This window comes from Chlorocebus sabaeus, chromosome 6 (genome assembly GCF_047675955.1).
Source record: "Chlorocebus sabaeus isolate Y175 chromosome 6, mChlSab1.0.hap1, whole genome shotgun sequence".
NCBI lineage: Eukaryota > Metazoa > Chordata > Mammalia > Primates > Cercopithecidae > Chlorocebus > Chlorocebus sabaeus.
The window spans coordinates 2,717,127-2,740,004 of record NC_132909.1 but is presented as its reverse complement, the minus strand read 5'-3'; the positions used below and the strand labels follow the sequence as shown (position 1 = coordinate 2,740,004).

Here is a 22,878-nt window from a genome sequence, read left to right as displayed (position 1 = left end):
AAAACCAGGCGCTCGTGCATTGAGAGAGAGAGAGAGAGAGATCTGAGGATTCCCATAGAATCACTCTCAAGGTGTCTCCGTCTCTAAAGCCTCGTCCGTAGCTCAGACCTCATTCTTTCTCATGTGGGTCACAGTATCAGCCAGCCTCCTCCTCCCTTCCCTAGTCTCTCAGCTCCCAACTCAGCCGCTTAACATACACAGACAGATCCTTTTTGTTTGTGTGTGTGTTTGTTTGTTCTGTTTGAGACGGAGTCTCGCTGTGTCGCCGGGGCTGGAGTGCAGTGGCGCAATCTCGGCTCACTGCAAGCTCTGCCTCCCGAGTTCACGCCATTCTCCCGCCTCACCCTCCCGAAAAACTGGGACTACGGGCGCCCGCCACCACGCTTGGCTAATTTTTGTATTTGTAGTAGAGACAGGGTTTCACCATGTTGGCCAGGATGGTCTCGAATTCCTGACCTCAAGTGATCCGCCTGCCTCGGCCTCCCAAAGTGCTGGGATTACAGGTATGAGCCACTGTGCCCGGCCCCTTTATCTTTTTCTTCCTTCCTTTCTTTCTTTTTTTTTTTTTTTTTTCCGAGATAGGGTCTTGCTTTGTCACCCATGCTGGTGTGCAGTGCCACAATCATCGCTCCCTGCAGCCTCGACCTCCTGGGCTCAAGCGATCCTGCCACCTCAGCCTCCTGAGTAACTTGCACTACAGGTGTTCACGCCATCACGGCTAAGTTTTGTATTTTTAGAGAGACAGGGCTTCACCATGTTGCCCAGGCTGGTCTTGAACTCCTGGGCTCAAGCAATCCTCCCACCTTGACCTCCCAAAGTGCAATCCTCCCACCTTGACCTCCAAAAGTGCTGGGATGACAGATTGACAGATGTGAGCTACCGTGTCTAGCCGCCATAATTTCTTTTTTTTTTTTTTTTTTTTGAGAGAGAGTCTCACCCTGTCACCCAGGCTGGAGTGCAGTGGCGTGATCTCGGCTCACTGCAACCTGCACCTCCCGGGTTCAAGCAGTTCCCTGACTCAGCTTCCCGAGTAGCTGGGATTACAGGTGTCCGCCACCACACCCAGCTAATTTTTGCATTTTTAGTAGAGACGAGATTTCACCATCTTGGCCAGGCTGGGTTCAAACTCCTGACCTCCTGATCCACCCACTTCAGCATCCCAAAGTGCTGGGATTACAGGCGTGAGCCACCGCGCCCGGCCTACTGCCATAATTTCATTCAACCTCTCTGGTCCTCAGTTTCCTTATCTGTGAAATGTTAGTGCTGAATTTGAGAAACCAAGGGGCCTTCCAAATTCTAGTCGTGAGTTAGGTAAGATTCTTTAGTGAGGCTGAACGAGTCTTTGAACTTGAGTTTCTGTAGGCTAGAGGAAACAGTAGTCCCTACCTACTTCTCCCAGGTTCTAAGGTGGGTGAGATATTTTGATATTTTGGTCTTTGTCGCCCCCACGAGGCCTAGGAGTGTTCCCTCTCGCCCCAGGTGTCCAATAAAGATCAACCGCCAAGTGCTGTGGTTCAGGCCTGTAATCTCCGCACTTTGGGAGGCCAAGGAGGGCGGATCACCTGAGGTCAGGAGTTCGAGACCAGCCTGATCAACATGGAGAAACCCCCGTCTCTACTAAAAATACAAATTAGCCCGGCGTGGTGGCACGTGCCTGTAATCCCAGCTACTCCGGAGGCTGAGGCAGGAGAATCGCTTGAACCCGGGAGACGGAGGTTGCAGTGAGGTGTGCTGAGATCATGCCATTGCACTCCAGCTTGGGCAACGAGAGCGAAACTCCGTCTCCAGAAAAAAAAAAAAAAAAAAGTTAGAAAGATTTACTTGCCACCTAGGGTAACTGCTGGTCTTCTTTCCCCTATTAGTGTAACTCAGGAGGCGGGTAATCTATTTCAACTCTGCACCTGCTGGACTTTGTGAATGGGGAGTTTACTCTCTGGTCTCAGTAGCCCCATCGATAAAAGGGAATAACTTATCTCCTCCTTGTCAACAGCCAGATGGTGGTGATTTGCCAAATCTAAGACATCTATTTTCTTGCCTTGTTCTTCTTTATTTTTTCCCTCTCACTTTTAAAACTGGATAGTCCCAAGACTTCTCCCAAACCAGGGTGAGTTGCTCACCTAGTTTGTCCTCACTTGTATCCTTAAGTGCAAACTGTCATTACCTTATTGACCACCAGGGGGTGCCCTACACATATAGTACTGTGGTTAAAGAAGCTGGCTCAGGAGAAGGCCCAGTTCCCAGCCTTGCCCTGAGTTCCTACAAACCTTCAAGGGCCTGCTCTACTTCACAGAGCATCATGTCTCACACTCAGCATCCTCCTGGCCTTAGGATATGAACATGTGTGTGGTCCTGTGGAAAAGTCTTTAAGTACTCCAGCCGCCTCTGCCAACACTGGATAACCACCTGGGTGGATGATCACTGACTCTCTGTCCATTGTTCCCAACATTTCCAGGAGGTGGCTCAGCATATCCCAGCTGGCTGCGGAGGCTGAGGCTCCTCCCTTCCTTCCTTCCTTCCCTCCCTCCCTCCCTCCTTCCCTCCTTCCTTCCTTGCCGGAGTTTCGCTTTTTTTTTCTTTTTCTTTGAGACGGAGTCTCGCTCTGTCGCCCAGGCTGGAGTGCGGTGGCCCGATCTCGGCTCACTGCAAGCTCTGCCTCCCGGGTTCTCGCCATTCTTCTGCCTCAGCCTCTTCAGCAGCTGGGACTACAGTCGCCCGCTGCCATGCCCGGCTAAATTTTTTGTATTTTTAGTAGAGACAGGGTTTCACCGTGTTGGCCAGGATGGTCTCAATCTCCTGACCTCGTGATTCGCCCGCTTCGGGCTCCCAAAGTGCTGGGATTACAGGCGTGAGCCACCACGCCCGGCCAGGGGTTTCGCTCTTGTTGCCCAGGCTGGAGTGCAATGGCGCCATCTCCGCTCACTGCAACTTCCGCCTCTCGGGTTCAAGCGATTCTCCTGCCTCAGCCTCCCGAATAGCTGGGATTAGAGGCATGTGCCACGTCGCCCTGCTAATTTTGTGTTTTTAGTAGAGATGGGGTTTCTCCATGTTGGTCAGGCTGGTCTCGAACTCCCGACCTCAAGTGATCCTCCCGCCTCAGCTTCCCAAAGTGCTGGGATTACAGGTGTGAGCCACCGTGCCCGGCCAGGAAAGATTTTCTAGAGTAGGAAAGACAGCATAAAGTATTTCTAGAAATCGGACCTGAAATCAGAAAGGTCTAGCGATTTGTCTATTGCTACAGAGCAAAGGCAGAGGGCGGAAATTCTTCAACTCATGAGATAGTTGAAGACAGGCCCTAACTCTTGATATGCTCCATGGCAAGAAAATGGAGTACCATATCCCCATTGGTTAGGTGGTAATGCCAAGGCCATAGAGGGGCAGTCATTGGCCCTGGATCACACTGCTAGTCAAAGCTGGCTAGTAGGATGTAAAGGAAAATAAAAGTCTCAGGGCTGCCAAATTCATTATGCCCAAGGTGAGCCTGGAGACTGAGTCATGCAACACTGCTGTCTGCTTCCCAAACTGCTGTCATTGCTTCCCAACTGCTGTTGTTGCTTCACAACCCGGTGTCAAAGCATTACACATTAGCCAGACCTTCACAGAAAGACAAAAGGCCTCAGGCATCTCCACAGGACCACCAGTACAGATTGTTCTTTGCTGTCCATAAAACAAGAAAATGGACCGGGTGCTGTGGCTTATGCCTGTAATCCCAATAATTTGGGAGGTGGAGGCGGGCAGATCACCTGAGGTCAGAAGTTCCAGACCAGCCTGGCCAACATGGTGAAATCCCGTCTCTAGTAAAAAAAAAAAAATACAAAAACAAACAAACAAACAAAAACAATTAGCCGGGTGTGGTGACCCACACCTGCAATCCCAGCTACTTGGGTAGGCCCAGGCAGGAGAATAGCTTGAACCTGGGAGCTGGAGGTTCCAGTGAGCCAAGATGGCGCCACTGCACTCCAGTGTGGATGACAGAGTGACTGTCTCAAATAATAATAATAATAATAATAATAATAAAAAAAATAAAAAGAACATGTCCCTTGTAACTTTAGGTCTGCAATCTAAGTCTAGTTCCTAAAACTAAAGTGTTTGATTTCACACTGATAATGCTTATCTTCCCAGGTACAGAACAAAAACGATGAGCTCAATCATTGTTGAGGTGGGTGGATCACTTGAGGTCAGGAGGTCAAGGCCAGCCTGGACAATATGGTGAAACCCCGTGTCTACTAAAAATACAAAAAAATCAGCCGGGCGTAGTGGCGGACGCCTGCAATCTCAGCTAGTCGGGAGGCTGAGGCAGGAGAATAGCTTGAACCCGGAGATGCGGGGGTTGCAGCGAGCCGAGATCACTCCGGTGAACTCCTGCACTCCAGCCTGGGCAACAGAGCGTGACTCCGTCTCAAAAAAAAAAAAAAAGAAAAGTCCTTTTTTTTTTTTTGACAAAAGCCATCTCTGTTGTATTTCCTCCCTCAGCATCCGGCACGGCGCCAAAGAGTGATTTCATTTTAACTTTTGTGTAGTATGTGTGGAGTAGCAAGCTGTGCGACGCAGGAACCTTTCTCTTGTGGGTGCGTTTCCGGACGGAGTGCTTTCCTGCTGCTCCCCGAATCCGGAAGCTGCCGGAGAAGTCGGAGGATCCCGGAAGTCGTCCCTGCGGCCACTTCCGGATGTGAAAGTTTGCTGCGTAGGGCTAGGGAGACCGTGCCGGACTGCGGGGAGTGAACAGGTTCAGCAGTGACGGCATTCTTAAGAGTCCTGCCCAAGTGAGGGATTTGGGGTGTGGGACAGAGTGGTCCCCAGGGCAGTGGGCATTGGAAACTGAGAGGCCCCGCGAAGGAGGCTTGGGGAGGGGCTGCGGAGACCAGGGGACGAGGTATAGGAAGAGGAGGGCAGAAAGCCTTGGGAGTGGCCTTGGATCCAGTTGCCCGAGAGGCACAGGCCTGGGACTCACTGTGTTTCCCAAGGGGAGAAGGGGCTATTTCCCATAGGAAGACAGAGTGGGATGAAAGTGGACCTTGAGGCCGGGCGCGGTGGCTCAAGCCTGTAATCCCAGCACTTTGGGAGGCCGAGACGGGCGGATCATGAGGTCAGGAGATCGAGACCATCCTGGCTAACACGGTGAAACCCGTCTCTACTAACCATACAAAAAAACTAGCCGGGCGAAGTGGTGGGTGCCTGTAGTCCCAGCTACTCGGGAGGCTGAGGCAGGAGAATGGCGTGAACCCGAGAGGAGGAGCTTGCAGTGAGCTGAGATCCGGCCACTGCACTCCAGCGTGGGTGACACAGCAAGACTCCATCTCAAAAAAAAAAAAAAAAAAAGAAAGTGGACCTTGAGAAGAGGGGGTGGCCAAGAAAAGGTTCCTGAAGGAGGCAGGACCCAGACTGCAGGCTGGGGAGGGTTTGGGCAGCCAGAGGGAGGTGAGGGTGCTGGAGCGGGGGTCACTCGGTCACTCTGGCCGGAGATCTGAGCGGCTTCTGCTCCCTCTGCGCTGTGGAGTGCATCTGTTTGCCAGCCTCGCTGGACCGTTGAGAGGATTCATCGAGACCCTGGATATGAATATGCAGTGTGAACTGAAGTTTGGGGACATGAGTAATCAGTCACAGTGGCCCAAGATTTGAGGTGTAAATGGAGAAGTCAATGATTCGCTGCAGCTGTCTGGAACAGGTTGGGTGAGGGCAAAGGGTGGGAAAGGTGGCTGAGGTCAGGTTGGGCGAGGCCTTTCATGCCAGGCTGAGAGGCTTATACTGTAGGGACGATTTTAAGCAGAGGAGCTGGTGGACTGGTGAGCAGAGCATATAGGTGACACTTAGCCAACTTGAGAGGTCAGAATACATGATTCCAGAAGGCTAAGGAGAAGGCTGCCAGTAAAGGGGAAGAATTCTCAGGGCGAGGAAAACACAGAAGCCTTTGCGGGTGGAGCTATGTAAATTCAAGGTCTGGCCAGGGGCCTGTGAGATGCCGTGTGTGCTTGGAGTACAGGAATGAGAAGTGAGGTGGGGAAGTGGCTGGGCCACCTCACAAAGGGTCTCAGAGTCTAGGCTGAGAAACTCGGACTTGGTCCTGAGGGTAAAGGGGGCCAGGAGAATGTTATGCATGGTGCTGAGGTTGCATTCAACACAGCTGTGAGAAGAACCCGTGGTGGTCAGGCCAGTGTGGGGGAGGAACTGGAGGCCAGGGTAACAGGGAGAAGGCTGGTGTGGTGGTCCAGGTGAGAAGGAAGGGGCCAGAACTTCGTTTGGAGAACGCAGGGCATTGCCCAGCTCTTGGAGAACGGAGGGGAGTGCCCTCAGGGGGTGGAGGTGATGGAACTTGGTGCTTGTCTGACTTTGGGGAGTGAGGGAGGGGGAGGAAATGGGGACATTCAAAGTTCTAGATGGCGGGACAAGAATTTTGTCTAGATGGTGTGGCTTCCCGATGATCATGTCTTGGGGGTGAGCAGGGGTTCTCTTTGTTGGGGAGCTGGGTAGGGAGGTAATGCTTGACTTTTGGATGGGGCGATCAAATTCATTCATTCATTCAACCAATATCGAATTGATTCCCTACCCTTTCCTGAGACTTTTGATAGATTCTGAGGGTAGAATATTGACCAGGATGGAGCTGGGCCTTGGAGACTGGGGAAGGCAGGCAGTCACACAGCAGGCAGTAGATTGACGAGGCCATGATGGATCGTGCTGTGGGATGTGAAGGAAACGAACAGACGGAGGACACCGAGCAGGGCACCTCGAGCTAACATGGTCACTAAAGGCTGCTGTGACCTGGTGTTCTGTGAGCTGAAACCTGAAGGCCAGGAAGGAGCCACTCTTATGAGGAGCTGAAAGTAACATCACAGAGAGGGGAAGAGCAAGCACAAAGGCTCTCCAGATGGGAAAGGCCGGTGCATCAGGCAAGGGAGAGGCAGCACCATGATGCCCAGAAGGGAAGGCAGCTGCGGGGGCAGTCTATGCAGGGCCTTGCAGTGTCTGGGTTTACTCTAAGGGCAGAAGGGAAGGTTTAGATCATAATGCACTGCATTCTGTAACTCCTGGGCTCAGGCAGTCCTCCTGTCTCAGCTTCGTGGGTAGTTGGGACTGTAGGCAGGCACCACCGCCTCTGCCTAATTATTGTTACTTTTTTGGAGAGACAGGGTCTCAATATGTTGCTCAGTCTCAGAAGGGAAGGTTTTAAGTCAGGGAATGATTCTATGAGCTTAAAAAATCACTTGGACCGGGCGCGGTGGCTCAAGCCTGTAATCCCAGCACTTTGGGAGGCCGAGACGGGCGGATCACGAGGTCAGGAGATCAAGACCATCCTGGCTAACTCGGTGAAACCCCGTCTCTACTAAAAAATACAAAAATCTAGCCGGGCGAGGTGGCGGGCGCCTGTAGTCCCAGCTACTCGGGAGGCTGAGGCAGGAGAATGGCGTGAACCCGGGAGGCGGAGCTTGCAGTGAGCTGAGATCCGGCCACTGCACTCCAGCCTGGGCGACAGAGCGAAACTCCGCCTCAAAAAAAAAAAAAAAAAAAAAATCACTTGGAAATTGCCACAAGGAAGGGAGGGAGAAGGCCAGGCATGATGGCTTACGCCTATAATCCCAGGACTTTGGGAGACTGAGGCAGGTGGATGCTGGAGGCCAGGCGTTCGAGACCAGTCTGGGCAACACGGTGAAACCCTGTCTCTTCTAAAATTACAAAAAGGTAGCTGGCTGTGGTGGTGCACGCCTGTAATCCCAGCTACTCAGGAGGCTGAGGTGGGAGAATTGCTTGAACCTGGGAGGTGGAGGCTGCCGTGAGCCGAGATCGCACCACTGCACTCCAGCCTGGGTGACAGAGCGAGACTCTGTCTGAAAAAAGAAACAGCAACAAAAAAACGAGAGGGGAGGGAGAGTGATGGAGGGGAGGCTGCTGCTGCTATAAGCTGGGGGTAATTGGTGGTGGTTGGCGCTGGGGTGGCAGTGGCGATGGTGGGGTTCCAGGGAAACGTGTGGCTTGCTGACAGGGTCATGTGCACTGACCCAGTGCGGGCAGAGGCAGGTGCCGTCCTGGCCATCTCGCTTGCGGATATGTGACCTCAGGCTAATCACACGATCTCTTTGAGCTCTGCTTCCCTCATCTGTAAAACAGGGATCCTCATGGTACTTTCCTTGTAGCTCTGCCCTGAGGATGCTGTGCATTTAGCAATGGCTGTTCCCGAATGAGGGCTCAATAAATGGTGGTTATTGTTGTCATTATTTCCGGGGACAGCAGTGGGGGTGGGGGTTGTGGCCACTACAATGCCAATAGTTATATGGTCTGAAACTCAAGAGAGGGATTGTGTTAGTTTCATTGCGTCTCTATGAGTGAATACTGGAGGCTGGGTAATTTAGAAAAGAGGTTTAATTGGCTCATGCTTCTGCAGGCTGTACAGGATGTGTGGTCCTGGCAGCTGTTTCTGGCGAGGGCTTCAGGAAGCTTACAATCATGGTGGAAGGTAAAGGGGTGGTTGGCATATTACATGGTGGGGGAAAAGACTGGTGAGAGGTGACACGCTTTTGTTTTGTTTTGTTTTGTTTTTGAGATGGAGTCTTGCTCTGTTGCCAGGGTGGTGTGCAGTGGTATAATCTTGGTTCACTGCAACTTCTGCATCCCAGGTTCAAGTGATTCTCCTGCCTCAGCCTCCCGAGTAGCTGGGACTACAGGCGCCCGCCACCACTCCCAGCTACTTTTTGTATTTTGAGTAGAGATGGGGTTACACCATGTTGGCCAGGATGGTGTCGATCTCTTGACCTCATGATCCGCCTGCCTCACCCTCCCAAAGTGTTGGGATTACAGGTGTGAGCCACTGCGTCCGGCCTGACATGCTCTTTTAAACAACTAGATCTCGTGAACTCAGCGAGATCTCAGTCATTACCTCAAGGATGGCACCAAGCCATTCATGAAGGATCCACCCCCATGATCCAGATGCCTCCCACCAAGCCCCATCTCCAACATTGGGGATTACATTTCAACATGAGATTTGGAGGAGGCCAGGTGTGGTGGCTCAACCCTGTAGTCCCAGCACTTTGGGAGGCCGAGGCAGGTGGATCACCTGAGGTCAGGAGTTGGAGACCAGGTGGTCAATATGGTGGAACCTCGTCTCTACCAAAAATATAAAATTAGCCGGGAGTGGTAGTGCATGCCTGTAATCTCAGCTATTTGGGAGGCTGATGCAGAAGAATCGACTGAGCCCGGGAGTTGGAGGTTGCAGTAAGCCAGTGGTTGTGCCACTGCACTTTAGCCTGGGCAACAGAGCAAGACTCCATCTCCAAAAAAAAAAAAAAATTGGAGGGGACAAACCTTGTAACTGTATCAGGGATGTGGGCAAGAGACTCAGGTTGGGTAATTGTCCAAGTAGACCAGGGGTTCTCAACCAGGAGCAATTGTTGCCCCCTAGGGGACATGGGCAATGTCTAGAGACATTTTGCGTTGTCACGACTGGGGTTGGGGAAGGGTGCTACTGGCATCTGGTGGGTGGATGCTGCTCAACACCCTACAGTGCACAGGATGGTCCCCCACAACAAAGAGTGGTCTGGCTCAAAATGTGTGGTGGCCCACGCCTGTAGTCCCAGCTGCTTAGGAGACTGAAGTGGAAAAGGATCACTTGCACCTGGGAGGTTGAGGGTGCAGTGAGCCAGAAGCACGCCACTGCACTCCAGCCTGGGTGACAGAGTGAGACTCTGTCTCAAAAAATATGCATACCGCCCAGTGAAATGTTTAAAAAGTACCTTGTGTTCCAAACCAAATATAACTGTGAGGCCTTTTGGGCCCTCGGGCCTCCAGTTTACAACTGGTTGACGGCGGTCTCTGGAGTTGTTTCATAAGGCAGGAGCCACATGTGGCTTAAATTTTGATTATGGGAAATTGTTACTTTTTGAGAGTCTCCCTCTGTTGCCCAGGCTGCAGTGTAGTGGCACGATCTTGGCACACTGCAACCTCCACCTCCTAGGTTCAAGCACTTCTCCTGCCTCAGCCTCCCAAGTAGCTGGGACTGAAGGGGGGCACCACTACACCCGGCTAATTTTTGTATTTTTAGTAGAGATGGAGTTTCACCATGTTGGCCAGGCTGGTCTCGAACTCTTGACGTCAGGTGATCCGCCCGCCATGGCCTCCGAAAGTGCTGGGGTTACAGGCGTGAGCCACTGTGCTGATTATTGGAAATTTAATACAATTTAAAATTCAGGTCCTCTGATACACCAGCCACATTTCAAGAGTGTAAGAGTCCCACGTGGCTAGTGACCGTCATAGAACTTTGTACCACTGCAGAAAGTTCTGATGGACAGTGCTCTAGGACGTAGCGGTGGCACCCCCGGGGTCCTGGGGCTGGCTGCAACTGTTACTCCTCTTCTGTCCCCCACTCCCAGCTGCACCTGCAGATGCTGTTGCTGCCACCCTCCTGCGAGGCCGCGGCGCCACGTGGCTGGAGGAGGAGCTGCAGCGGCCGCGTGTGCAGCTCTCCAGTGCAGCTGCAGCGCCACCGCGCGTTGCTTTCGACGCCCGAGTCCTTGGCATGCGCAGCCAGCGCCCGGGCCTCAAGTGCGCCAGGACCTGGCGGGGCCCGCGAGCCCGCATCAGGCTTCCAGTGGGCCCCGTGGGCAGTGCCAGCCTTTCCCACCTCCGCATCTGGCAAGGCCTGGCCTTCGCTGCGCCTCGGTGTCCCCATGTGCCTTCTGGAAATAGCGCACCTCCCCACCTGCGCACGTAGCCGTGTGGCCCTCTGTGGGCCTGGGTTCTCGCATGTGCCCTGTGGGAAGCACACACCCTCCCCAACTATCTGGCAGCATCTGGCCTTCTCCGGGCCTCGGTCTCCCCATTTGCTGGGTGGAGAATCACGGCCCGGCCGCATCGGAGCCAATGGCTGGCGTCTGGACCTCGGTCTCCACATTTGCCCAGCCGGCAGGAACATCCCTTCTCCCACCCTCTACCTCGGTGGGTGGCCACGGCCGAGCAGACAGCGACGGCCCAGTGGAAAGAGGACAAACCCTTGTGGGCCTTCGGGCAAAGACGTAACTTTGCTTAGTCTCGGTTTATTGGCCGATTTCTTGTCAAGCGGCGGAATTGTTCCAGTCCGGAGGCGGGAGGGGAGCGGGGCCGCCGGGGGCGGGCGTCTTCAGCGAGCCCCCCGCCTCCGGTCCCCTCCCTGCAGGGCGCTCCGCAGAGCCGAGGGGTGGGAGCGCCGGCTCCAGGCGGCGGAACCTCCGCACGGGGCTCGCGCGCTTCCGGCCGGCGCCTTTTCCCAGGGACGCAGCCAACCCCTCGCACCCCCGCGCCCGCGCCCCCAGTCCCCGCGTCCCCGGCGCCGCCGGCCCGGAGCTGCCCGGAAGTCTCGGTTCCGCCGCCGACGCTCGCCAGGGGAAGTCCCGGGCCGCCCGGGACCTCGGCCCGCTCCTCCGGACCCGAGAGGCCGCCGCACGGGGTACGGGGGCCGGGATGGAGGGAGGAGCCTGGCCCCGGGACGACGCTGAGGCCGGGCAGGCTGGGGGAGTGCGCTGGAGCCGCCCGGGATGGGGATGGGGGTGGGGGTGGGGAGCAGCAGGGTCGGGCGGAGGGACGGGAGGCGCCAAGGCTCCTTGGGGAAGTGAGGGCAATAGGAGGGGCCCCGGGGCCGGGAGGCGGGGGGCGGTGTAGCGGGATGGGGGCGAAAACGCCCGGGTGCTGGGGTTCCCAGAAACAAGGGGAGTAGAGCAAAAGAACGGGCGGGGGCCATGCTGTGTGTAACAGGGAGAGGGATGGGGCTCCTGGAAGAGGTGAAGAAGAGGAGAGATGCCAGATGTACACAGAAAGGAGGGGAAGTGGGCTTGGGAGAGGTGCTGTGGGAAGCGGAGTCCCGGGGCCCGGTGTGCATAACGGGGTTTGGGAGAAGGCCCCTGATGGGTACAGAAAGAAGTAACGATGTCACCGCCATATATAGGGGCGGGGGAGAAAAGGGGGCCCTTGGGGAGAATGTAGCAGGTAGCCAGGTTGGGAGGGCGGGGTATACAGAAGGAAGGCATTTGAGTCATCTTGGGGTGTATAGATGTAGTGAGACGAGGGGTTCCGCAGTGAGTAGAGGTGGCTAGACTTCGAGGTGCTGCTAAGTGTAGGAACAGGATGGAAAAGCCCTAGTGAAATGTGGGGAATTGGGTTAGTGGGGCTCTGGGGAGGTACCTAGAGAGGAAGTGAGGGAGGCCATGGAATATGAAGATGGGGAGGCCCTGTGGCACGTAGTGGGGATGGAGTCCCAGGAGGGCCTGGAGGCCGATGCGGGGGCTGGTTGGGCGGGGGGTGCGGCAGAGGGAGGGGAAGCAACCTGAACTGGGGCTGGGCAACAGGGAAAGAAGAAACCACAGATTAGAGAAATCTCGGCGATCAGCAGGGCCGGGGTGTGAGATGTAAAGAGGTAAACAGATTGAGGGATTGATTGCTGGGGTGGGTTGAGAGAAGAAAAGGGAAGAAAAGTGGGGGGACTACGCCCTCAGACCTGACCTGGGTGCTGAGAGGTGGATCCAGGAGTGGCAAGTGGTGGCGGGGTTTTGCAGAGCTCAATTGGATGTCCTCTCCGAGGCAGCTTGATGGAACGTGGGAGAGCTGGGCTGGAGTGAGTTGTTATTTTGCTGGGGAGGTGGTCAGTGGCGCACAAAGGGTAACAAGCAGCGATAGTGGGGACGCTTTCCATTTTAGGAAGCTTTTCCTAAAAGGAAGTGGCAATTTTAACTAATCTCCCCTCCGCCGCTCCCAGCTGCCGCTCCAGATGCTGCTGCTGCCGCCGCGGCCACCCCACCCTCGGTCCTCCTCTCCGGAGGCCATGGACCCACCGCCCCCCAAGGCTCCCCCTTTCCCCAAGGCGGAAGGCCCCTCCTCCACTCCTTCCTCGGCGGCGGGGCCCCGACCCCCGCGGCTGGGCCGCCACCTCCTCATCGACGCCAATGGGGTCCCCTACACATACACGGTGCAGCTGGAGGAGGAGCCCCGGGGCCCGCCCCAGCGCGAGGCGCCCCCAGGAGAGCCCGGCCCTCGCAAGGGCTACAGCTGCCCGGAGTGCGCCCGTGTCTTTGCCAGCCCTCTGCGGCTGCAGAGCCACCGCGTGTCGCACTCGGACCTCAAGCCCTTCACGTGCGGCGCCTGCGGCAAGGCCTTCAAGCGCTCCAGCCACCTGTCGCGGCATCGCGCCACGCACCGCGCCCGCGCCGGGCCGCCGCACACCTGCCCGCTCTGCCCACGCCGCTTCCAAGACCCCGCGGAGCTGGCGCAGCACGTGCGCCTCCACTAAGCTCGAGACCCGGCTTGAGCTGCCCTGCCCCTCTCAGGGCCACGAAGTCTGACCCACACAGCGTCACTCACTCCCACACACACTCCCTGGCTCCGCTGAGGTTACTGCCTTACCCTGGGCCTCAGTTTCCCCACCTTCCAAAGGGAGGAGCATCATTCCTTCCTTACCCCCTTTCTAGCTGTGTGATGTAGACCAAAGTCGTTGCCCCTCCCTGGGCCTGGGAACCAGTCGGAACTGGGTTCCGGTCCAGCTGTGCTGTGTGAGCCTTTGCAAGTGACATGACCTCTCTAAACCTTGGTTTTCTGCTCTCTGGAGCGGTGAACCGGTGGTTGTCTGCGGGGAAGAGATGATAAAGAGCACGGGCACGGTCTGGTTCATTTCTGTATCTACCCCCCTTCCGCCCACGCCCCCCACCCTTTGCTCAATAAACATTCCGCACTTCATTTTCAAGCTCTTCCTTGCGTGTACGTGCGCGTTGGGTGCTGGGGGGTGGAGACCGGATCTTCCTCGCTTGGGTACTTTCCGCTCGGTGTGTGTTTCTGGCCGGAGCCGTTTCGCGACGGCCCGGGCGCCCCGCCCCCACCTTCCTTCCCTAGACCCTTTCCTCTCCCTTCGGCTTCTCTCTTTCGGCCGGCGCCGCCAGCTCCTAGGGCACACCCAGAGGTCCCCTTCCCGCCGCCGCCTGCAACTGCGAGGGTAGCCCGGGGCCGCTTGGAGTCGCCCGGACCTGAGAGGCTGCTGCACTGGGTACGGGGGCCGGGAAGAGGGAGGGGGCTGGGAGCGGGCGGCGGGAGGGGCTGGACCGCGTGGAGGGTACCTGGGCCGGGGCGGGAGTGGGGCAGGAGCCGGAGGAGGCTCTTCGGGAGCTTGCAGGGGGCGAGAACTTACACAGAAAGGCCCAGAAAGCGAGGGCTGTGGCCCCGGGGGTGGAACCCCGCGAGCGCTGGGACCTAGAACGAGCCTGGTGGTGGCCGGGCGAGCACTAGAGAGAGCCTGAGGTGGGTGGACGGGTGGGAGCACGGAGTTGTTCAGACACGTCGCCGGAGAGAGGGCCAGAACCTGGGCTCCTCACGTCGGAGCCCCTGTGAATAGGTTTGGCTTGTATGGAGGCGGTCAGGAAAGGCTTGAGTATGTAGGATGGGCCAACACGCAGACCCTGGAAAGGGCTAGAAGGAGGGGAGGGAGAGGCCTGGAGGCCTGCGGGGTGGGGCACCCACTGACCTGGGAGGCCACAAAGAGGAAAGTTAGAGCGAGGTCCAGGTTGTGCAGAGCAGGGCAAGAGATCCTGTGAGTACAGTGTGTGGTGGAGCACCGAGGCTAGGAGAGCTTTTCCAAGGAGGGAAACCCTGGGGACCTTTTAGGGGGTCACAGAGTCCAGCTGTGAGTGGGACTGGAGAAGAGGCACTGAGGGCAGCAGGATGTAGAGGTCCTGGGCCGTTTAAAGGGAGGGAAAAGGATGGAGCCTGCGGTGCTGAGCTGCCCTCTTCTATATAACCTTATCCCATCTCCCATCCACCAGGCCTCAGCCAGCCCTCCGGATGCTGGTGCTGCCATCCCCCTGCCCTCAGCCTCTGGCATTTTCCTCCGTTGAGACCATGGAGGGCCCTCCCCGTCGGACATGCCGCTCCCCAGAACCTGGACCTTCCTCCTCCATCGGATCTCCCCAGGCTTCATCTCCTCCAAGGCCCAACCACTACCTGCTCATTGACACTCAGGGTGTCCCCTACACAGTGCTGGTGGACGAGGAGTCACAGAGGGAGCCAGGGGCCAATGGGGCTTCAGGCCAGAAAAAGTGCTACAGCTGCCCCGTGTGCTCAAGGGTCTTCGAATACATGTCCTACCTTCAGCGACACAGCATCACCCACTCGGAGGTAAAGCCCTTCGAGTGCGACATCTGTGGGAAGGCATTCAAGCGCGCCAGCCACTTGGCACGGCACCATTCCATTCACCTGGCGGGTGGTGGGCGGCCCCACGGCTGCCCGCTCTGCCCTCGCCGCTTCCGGGATGCGGGTGAGCTGGCCCAGCACAGCCGGGTGCACTCTGGGGAACGCCCATTTCAGTGTCCACACTGCCCTCGCCGCTTTATGGAGCAGAACACGCTGCAGAAGCACACGCGGTGGAAGCATCCGTGAGCTGGGCTGCCGGGTGCCCCAGGTACCACAGGACTTTGCAGGGAGCCTGGACTCCTGTCCAGACACCTGGTGAGAGCCCGAGGCTGGTGTTCAGGGCCCCGGACACAGACACAGAGCAGCCGCATCTCAAAGGCAGAGCCCTGCCTGAAGGAGGAATCCGTGAGTAATCTTCAGGTCCTCCGTGTTGTGGAGCTGAGATGGGAATGAGCCCCTACACAAAATGGAGTCCTCTAGCCTAAAGATATCAGCTGTTCCGTGGCAGAGCCTTGACTGGATGCGGGTGGGGAGTGTCGTGTGTAAAGTCTCTGGCCTCATAAAAGATGGCTGTGGGTCATCAGGAATCTGTGCCATCTTCCTGAGGCTTCTGTGCTGTTGTTGGGGAAGGGACCCCAGTCCTGCCTTCCACCCCCCAACCAGGCCTGAGACCGATCAAACAATAAACGCGTTTCCCACCCTGAGCACTCGAGGTTTGTTTTTAGAGACGGCATCTCAGACCCTCTTTGGTGGCTGCCTAGCAGGGAGACCTCAGCTTGCCTGGCTGGGGAATGGGAAGGTTGGCCTGCCTTGGGGTTATCCCCTCCTCAGCTCCTGAAGACCTGGGTCATCTGGGAAGAATGTTTTTAAGCTGAAACAATTTTAAAACCACAACCTCCTATCACAAACACATTTTATATGGTAATAGAGTACACAGATATGCAAAATATATGTGAACCAAGTTTCCTTCCCCTTTTTTTTTAGATGGAGTTTCACTCTTGTCACCCAGGCTGGAGTGTAATGGCATGATCTCGGCTCACTGCAGCCTTCACATCCTGGGTTCAAGCGATTCTCCTGCTTCAGCCTCCCAAGTAATTAGGGTTACAAGCGTGTGCCACCATGCCCGGCTAATTTTGTACCTTTAGTAGAGATGGGTTTCACCACGTTGGCCAGGCTGGTCTCGAACTCCTGACCTCAGGTGATCCACACACCTCAGCCTCCCTCAGGACCCTGGGCCTGGAAACAAAAGTTTCTTTACCATAGTTAGCTTTAGTATGTGTAGATTTTTTTTCATTAGCTATTATTATTTGAGACGAGTCTCGCAGTGTCGCCCAGGCTGGAGCAGTGGTGCAATCTCCGCTCACTGCAACCTCCACCTCCCCGGTTCAAGCGATTCTCCTGCCTCAGCCTCTTGAGTAGCTGGGATTACAGGCGCGCACAACCACGCCCGGCTACATTTTTTTTTTTTTTTTGAGACGGAGTCTCGCTCTGTCGCCCGGGCTGGAGTGCAGTGGCTGGATCTCAGCTCACTGCAAGCTCCGCCTCCCGGGTTTACACCATTCACCTGCCTCGGTCTCCCGAGTAGCTGGGACTACAAGCGCCCGCCACCTCGCCCGGCTAGTTTTTTGTATTTTTTAGTAGAGACGGGGTTTCACCGTGTTAGCCAGGATGGTCTCGATCTCCGGACCTCGTGATCTGCCCGTCTCGGCCTCCCAAAGTGCTGGGATTACAGGCTTGAGCCACCGCGCCCGGCCGCGGCCATATTTTTTTAAACTGCTGATTTCATGCTCTTCTATTCAATTCTCCACCCATGAACCTATAGTTTGGAAAAGACTAATCTAGGGCAGGTGGCTCCCCCTGGAATTTTTGGACCAGGCTGCAGTTTATCTGTGAAGTGAAGTGGGGAGGGGAGGATCATGGGTACAGCTTTGCAGGCGGTGCAGATGTTTAGATTCTCCCTCTATCCTAAGGGCTGGCCAGAGTCCAGATCATGGATGCTTCTGGTGAACAGGAGAGGCAGGTGGAGCTGAGCCTGAAGCTAAATAAACATCTATTATTAATTCATTTTTCTTGCCTGTCTGTGCCAGGCACTGTGCTAGGCCTCATTTGCTCTTCCGACCTCTTTTTTTTGGGAGGAAGAACAAATCGTCCGTTCGTACTCCCCAGAGTGGGAAAGAGCCTGCCAGAGGCTGCGATCATACCCCACCATCTGACCTCAAATCATACCAGCAGCGCTCCTCTCTCAAGCCCTGACTATGGCCAGGTGCTGGGCTGAGCTGTGTGTCCCATCACAGCATCCTCACAAGAAATGTAGAGGGGCTTGTAATTTCCCCATTTTGCAGGTGAGTTAACAGGCTGGGGAGAAGCAGGAACAGTCAGGACTGGAATCTAGCTCTGTTCCAAAGGCAGCTCTTAATTACCAACATGCGGGTGAGGGTGGCGTGTTTCTGGCCCTCATTTTTCGGGAGGGGGTAACTCCCCCCATTTTGGCCGCCACATCCCTGAGAACCTTGGGGTCTGGCTGTAGGAGGTGGGGGAGCTCTGGGGGGTCTGCGCTGGCTAGTTCCTGAGATCGTTAAAAGTAGATTCTCCTTTCGCTCCAACCTTCCCGGTGTCTCACACACTCCTGCCTTCTCTTGGGCCCACTGGGCCCACCGCCACCCAACCCGTGGACCCCCGAAGGCTCGCCAGCTCTCCAGGATGGGAATTTCGTGACGTTCCCTGCCTGAGCTTCGGGGAGGGCGGGGGAGTGCTGTAAGGGGCTATCGCGCAAGTGCAGACCCTCTGCTTCTGCCGCAAACGGCGGGCCTCACCTAGACCCGGGGACTCGCCGACGAGGGGCGCTAGCCTGGCCCCACTGGGCGAATCCCCGCGTCCGTACCCGTTCCGTCGCTCAGTTCCACGACTCGCTCCCCTGCCGCCCCGCCTGTTCGCGGGTGGGTGGGCGCTTCCCTTGGCTCCCCGTGACACTTTGCAGACGCTCCCCGGCGCCGGGCATGGGCGCCGCCGCCGTCGGTCCCCGAGTCGGATTCCGCGCGCGGGTGGGTGAGCGCGGGAGGCCTCGGCCCCTCGGACCCCGGGCACCCGCGGGCGGGGGATGGTGACCGTATTTGCACCCCCGCCCTGATGCATTCCCCCGCTGGGATCTTTCCACGACTGGCCCCCTCCCACCCCCGGGACAAAGGGCGGGGGCGGCGCATCCCCACGCGTGACCTTTCCCTGTACTGCGCACGCGCCCAGCCCCCACCACCGGGGGAGGGTCCGCACGCCCACGCGACTGCGGGGGAGGGGTGTGGGGCCCCGGAGGTAGGGGAGGCAGCGCGCACGGGCTGGACCTCCTCCTACCCTGGGAAGTTGGGGCAGTTTCCCTCTGCACCTGCCTCTTCCTTAGGCCTGGCGGTGGCCCGCGATGAGAGAGAGTCCTTCCCCTTCAGACCAGGTGTCCCTGTCAGGCGACCTCTTGGGGCACCCAGCAATTTAGGGCTTCAGCTTCCTTTTCCTTCGATACCCAGGAGCCCACGTCCCCAGCTCACTTCTCCCCCAGGACCTCGGTGGCTGGGCCCCCTGCCCCTGACTCTGGGAACCCAGGAGTTTGAAGCCCAGGCGTGTTTTGCCTCAGTCCTGGGGTCCGGGCTCCCTCCTCCCTCAGACCAGGGATCCAGGCCAGAAGGTCCTTCCTGTCGCACTTCACCTCCCCCAGGATGGACCCTGGAGTCCATCCGCGCCCCTCCATTTGTGGCTGCTGTTTCTGTCCAGTGCCCCTGAGGCCCTCGGCTGCTGGGGTCCGCAGGAAGCCACGCCATGAATGACCGGAGCAGCCGGAGGCGGACAAGTGAGGAAGCTGGGTCCCCTTCCCTACCCTGGGTCCCAGTGCGGTCGGCTCCAGGCTGCCGTGGTTGGGGGGTGGTCTGAGGGGCCCGGGACTTCTCTGGGGTGACCCGGGGCCTCTCCTCTCCAGTGAAGGACGATGAGACCTTCGAGATCTCCATCCCCTTCGACGAGGCGCCCCACCTAGACTCACAGATCTTTTACAGTCTGAGTCCCTCTCGGGGAAACTTCGAGGGTGAGCCGAGGGGGCGTGGAGGGACTGGAGTCAGCTGGGAAGCCAGGCTGAGTCCCAGGGTGTGACCTGGTCCCCCCACCCTCGCTGTGTCCCTAGAGCCTCCGGAGGCTGCGTCCCCCGCCCTGGCTTTGATGAACAGCGTCAAGGCCCAGCTGCACATGGCTCTGGAGAGGAACTCCTGGCTGCAGAAGCGCATCGAGGACCTGGAGGAAGAGAGGGATTTCCTGCGGTGCCAGCTGGACAAATTCATCTCTTCTGCTCGGATGGAGGCAGGTATGTGTGGGGTGCTCTGATCCACCTGCCTCCCTGTCCCGCTACTGGGTACCTGCTCACCCAGACTTGAGGCTCCACTGTTTGCCTGGCTGGGTGGGACCTGCCATGTTGGCCCTCTCTGCTAGTCCCCTGCCTGTTTTGGGCCCCCAGGCCCAGCTTCCTCCTCACTTGATGTCCAGGACCTCATCCCCATGAACTGTCTACTGGGGCCTGTCCTCCTGCTTTCTCCTTCAGCTCCCCAAATCCCATCAGCCTCCAGTGCCCTGCCATCTGTTTCCTCGGCCTATGGTGACTTCAGGAGCCTGGAACCTGAGAGTCCCTCTCTTCTGACTCCTAGGGGGACCTTCCTTCATCTCTTTGGCCGAGAGGCCCACCCTAGTCCTTTGGGTTTCCTCAGGGGGCCCCTGATCCTCTTCCTGGCCCTGTCTTCTCCTAGATCCAAGAGTCCAGCCATCCAGCCTCCTCCTGTCCCCCCGCTCCCCTGTGTGACACCAGGGGCCATCTTCCCACCCACCCTGTCCCATCCTTGGTTAATGAGTTCTCCTTCCTCATGAAAGACATTAAGGCTCTTCCTTTGTGGGCCTTTTTGGGTGGGGACCCCAGCAGGTGCTGTCCCTCAAACCCTGCCCCAGGTTCCTGGGCAGTCCCTGCCCACATACCTTGCTCTGCTATAATTCATGGCCAGAAGCAGACGGGAGAGCTCCCATAGCAGCCCCCAGCCCCAGCCAGTTCACAGCTAGCATCTTCTCTTGACTGGTGGGACCCTGTGTCCTGTTTAATACATTTTGGACCCCAGCCACATCCTCTTCCCCAGATGGTCAGGCCCTTTGCCAGACAGCCCATGTCCTGGAGAACCCACACTTTACCCCACCTACCCTCAGCTCGGCCTTGCTAGCTCCTTGGCTGAGAAGACCCCTCAAAAACTCCCACATCTCTCTTTGTGAATTCAATCCTTTCCCCCAAAAACTTGGGCAAGGGGCCTATGTTACTAAGGTGTCTCTGTTACTGGGAGCCCAGCATCTGGGGATCTGGCCTTCCCTCTGTTCTGGAACAAACCGCCTCTGACTGCCCTTGCCTGCCACTGTCTCCTCCCACTGATGGTTCCATCCTGGGTGACTGACTCCTTTGCACAGACGGTTTGGTCCTGCGGCCTCGGCACTTTCCCAGTGGGGACCCTGGCACCAGACCCCTCTCCCAACTCGCCTTCTAGAGGACCCTGTGTCTGGTCCTCCGCCAGCCAGCTCCCTCTGTCTAGATGGAGGTGGGACCCATCCTGCTGGACCCAGGACCCCTGATTTCTCTCAGGGTCTGACCCCCCGACTCCAGCCAAGGCCTTGCCTGCCTCCTGGGTTTACAGAGTCCACTCTCCGGAGGTCCCACCCAGTCCCCAGAAATCTCTCCCTCCCCTGTGGGAACCGCATATACTCACAGGGGTCCTGAGGTCCCTGGTCGGCTGCCCCCCCATAGACCTCTTGCCAACCCAAGCCTCTGAGAAAATGCTGCACCCATTACTACCTCCCACAGACCCCAGCAGGCTCTCCTCAGCCACCAGCATCTCTACTGTACTCCCTGTCCGTTTCTTTAGGGGACCAGCCCAGGTTGGGGGATCCAGTTCTGGGGACTGCAGCCTCTCTCAGTCCCAGGACCTGTGATGGGATGTCTGGTCCCATAGTTCACGTGTGTCTCTCTCTCTCCCCAGAGGACCACTGCCGGATGAAGCCTGGGCCCAGGCGGATGGAGGGGGACAGCCGGGGTGGGGCTGGGGGCGAGGCCTCGGACCCTGAGTCAGCAGCCTCCTCCCTCAGTGGAGCCTCCGAAGAAGGCAGCGCCAGCGAGAGGAGGCGGCAGAAGCAGAAGGGAGGTGCTAGTCGGAGGCGCTTTGGGAAGCCCAAGGCCCGGGAGAGGCAGCGAGGTGGGTGAGGTGCATGGCGCGGGCGCTGAATTGCTGTGTGTCCTTCCCAGAGGCCCTCCTTTCTCTCCAAGCCCCTCCAGCTTTGCTGGAGAAAGACCCACCGGGTTCTGTCTCTCCCTCCCCACTTGTAATCCTGGGATTACAAAGCGTGAGCCATAGCGCCTGGCCTGTCCTGGGTCTACTTTAAGTTTTGGTCAACCCTCGAGGGCAGGGCCACCTTGGGCACGCCCTTAACCTTCATCGGTAAGGAGGAGGTGCGCAGTAGGACCTACCTCGGGGCAGGTGAGGCTTGAATAAGTGAATTCACCTGAGGCAGGGAGGTGAGGGTGATGGCTGGGCGTGGTGGAGAGGCAGGCGGGCAGGCGGGCAGGCGGGCAGGCGGGCAGGCGGGCGGGCGGGCGAGGAGGGTTGCTGCTGGGACCGCGTTGGTTGAACCCGGCCTCTCGGCTCATGTTCTCTCCTCACCCTCCTTCCTGGGCCTGCCTCTTCCCATTTCCCACTGGTCCAAGTACTGGCTGCGCTTCTTTCCCTCCTCTCCGCTCCTTCCTTCCCTGTTATCCGTCTCCTCCTGCACCGCCCGTGCCTCTGCTCGCTGGGATCTTTCCTTCCCATGGCCGTTTCCCTTCCCGTGTCCGCCCCCTCGGTCTTGGCCCCTGCTCCTCACTTCCGTGTCCCCGCCTCCGCCCCGCAGTGAAGGACGCCGACGGGGTCCTCTGCCGGTACAAGAAGATCCTGGGCACCTTCCAGAAGCTCAAGAGCATGTCGCGGGCCTTCGAGCACCACCGCGTGGACAGGAACACCGTGGCGCTGACCACGCCCATCGCCGAGCTGCTCATTGTGGCCCCCGAGAAGCTGGCCGAGGTGGGCGAGTTCGACCCCTCCAAGGAGCGCCTGCTCGAGTACTCCCGTCGCTGCTTTCTGGCCCTGGACGACGAGACGCTCAAGAAAGTGCAGGCGCTCAAGAAGAGCAAGCTGCTGCTGCCCATCACCTACCGCTTCAAGCGGTGATCGCACCACGCCTCCGCGCCTCCGCCCGGGCCTTCCTCCCCCGCCGATCCCGGCCCTCCCCAGGCCCCCGGTGGATGACCTGCGCCTCTCCCTGCCGCGCCCCTGCCCCTCCTCCTCGCTCCCTGGGTTGGGGGCTCCCTTAGCCGGGCCCCCAAGCGCGACGGCCCAGGGCCGGCCGCAGCCCCTTCCCGAACGCCGGCATCCCCTTCCACTTGGGCTGCCCAGCCCTGTCCTCGCCGGACCCCTTCCTCCTGGAAATCAACCAGGCAGGAGGGTGCCGCCCCCCTCTCGGGTGGGGGACTGTATAGACCCCGTCTCCGCCCCGGCCCCGCGGAGGAGCTGCCCACCTGATTCCCGGACAGACCTCCCCAACTCCGCGCGAGACAGAGAATTATTCAGAGAATTTAAATTAAAAAACGACGTGAAAATTTGGAATAAACTGGGCCTCAGCCTTTTCCTAGGAGGGGGACGTGCCTGGGAAGGGGAGGCCGTCGCCCCG

General features: G+C 57.7%; 3 protein-coding genes across 13 annotated transcripts; all 3 read left to right on the top strand.

Moving 5' to 3' along the window:
- The first annotated feature begins 4,650 nt into the window (after positions 1-4,650).
- On the top strand, positions 4,651-15,827 carry ZNF581 (zinc finger protein 581). 5 transcript variants are annotated; one of them, XM_007998186.3, is made up of 2 exons: positions 4,651-5,662; positions 14,757-15,827. In XM_007998186.3, exon 2 carries the CDS (start codon positions 14,776-14,778, stop codon positions 15,367-15,369), a length of 594 nt encoding a protein of 197 aa, XP_007996377.1. In that variant the 5' UTR covers positions 4,651-5,662; positions 14,757-14,775; the 3' UTR covers positions 15,370-15,827. The 5 variants fall into 5 exon arrangements, with proteins under 5 accessions (XP_007996377.1, XP_007996376.1, XP_072872006.1 ...); XM_007998185.3 differs by lacking the exon at positions 4,651-5,662 and adding an exon at positions 13,799-13,984; XM_073015905.1 differs by lacking the exon at positions 4,651-5,662 and adding an exon at positions 14,032-14,050.
- Positions 11,202-13,680, top strand: ZNF580 (zinc finger protein 580). Of its 2 annotated transcripts, none has more exons than XM_038006370.2 (2): positions 11,202-11,404; positions 12,707-13,680. In XM_038006370.2, the coding sequence occupies exon 2, from the start codon at positions 12,719-12,721 to the stop codon at positions 13,235-13,237; it is 519 nt and encodes a 172-aa protein (XP_037862298.1). In that variant the 5' UTR covers positions 11,202-11,404; positions 12,707-12,718; the 3' UTR covers positions 13,238-13,680. The 2 variants fall into 2 exon arrangements, with proteins under 2 accessions (XP_037862298.1, XP_007996380.1); XM_007998189.3 differs by lacking the exon at positions 11,202-11,404 and adding an exon at positions 11,542-12,367.
- A 120-nt stretch (positions 15,828-15,947) lies between the features above and the next one.
- CCDC106 (coiled-coil domain containing 106) lies at positions 15,948-22,819 on the top strand. 6 transcript variants are annotated; one of them, XM_038006366.2, is made up of 6 exons: positions 15,948-17,465; positions 18,880-18,955; positions 19,082-19,186; positions 19,283-19,459; positions 21,159-21,371; positions 22,063-22,819. In XM_038006366.2, exons 2-6 carry the CDS (start codon positions 18,925-18,927, stop codon positions 22,377-22,379), a joined length of 843 nt encoding a protein of 280 aa, XP_037862294.1. In that variant the 5' UTR covers positions 15,948-17,465; positions 18,880-18,924; the 3' UTR covers positions 22,380-22,819. The 6 variants fall into 6 exon arrangements, with proteins under 6 accessions (XP_037862294.1, XP_007996382.1, XP_007996384.1 ...); XM_007998191.3 differs by lacking the exon at positions 15,948-17,465 and adding an exon at positions 17,476-18,164; XM_007998192.3 differs by lacking the exon at positions 15,948-17,465 and adding an exon at positions 18,184-18,562.
- Positions 22,820-22,878: the final 59 nt, after the last annotated feature.

Bases quoted from the DNA above. Each gene is read 5' to 3' on its own strand.
- ZNF580 (XM_038006370.2), top strand. From the start codon at position 12,719: ATGCTGCTGCTGCCGCCGCGGCCACCCCACCCTCGGTCCTCCTCTCCG.
- ZNF581 (XM_007998186.3), top strand. From the start codon at position 14,776: ATGCTGGTGCTGCCATCCCCCTGCCCTCAGCCTCTGGCATTTTCCTCC.
- CCDC106 (XM_038006366.2), top strand. From the start codon at position 18,925: ATGAATGACCGGAGCAGCCGGAGGCGGACAA. The intron at 19,187-19,282 runs GTGAGCCGAGGG...CTGTGTCCCTAG, and splicing joins CTCTCGGGGAAACTTCGAGG to AGCCTCCGGAGGCTGCGTCC. The intron at 21,372-22,062 runs GTGGGTGAGGTG...TCCGCCCCGCAG, and splicing joins GGCCCGGGAGAGGCAGCGAG to TGAAGGACGCCGACGGGGTC.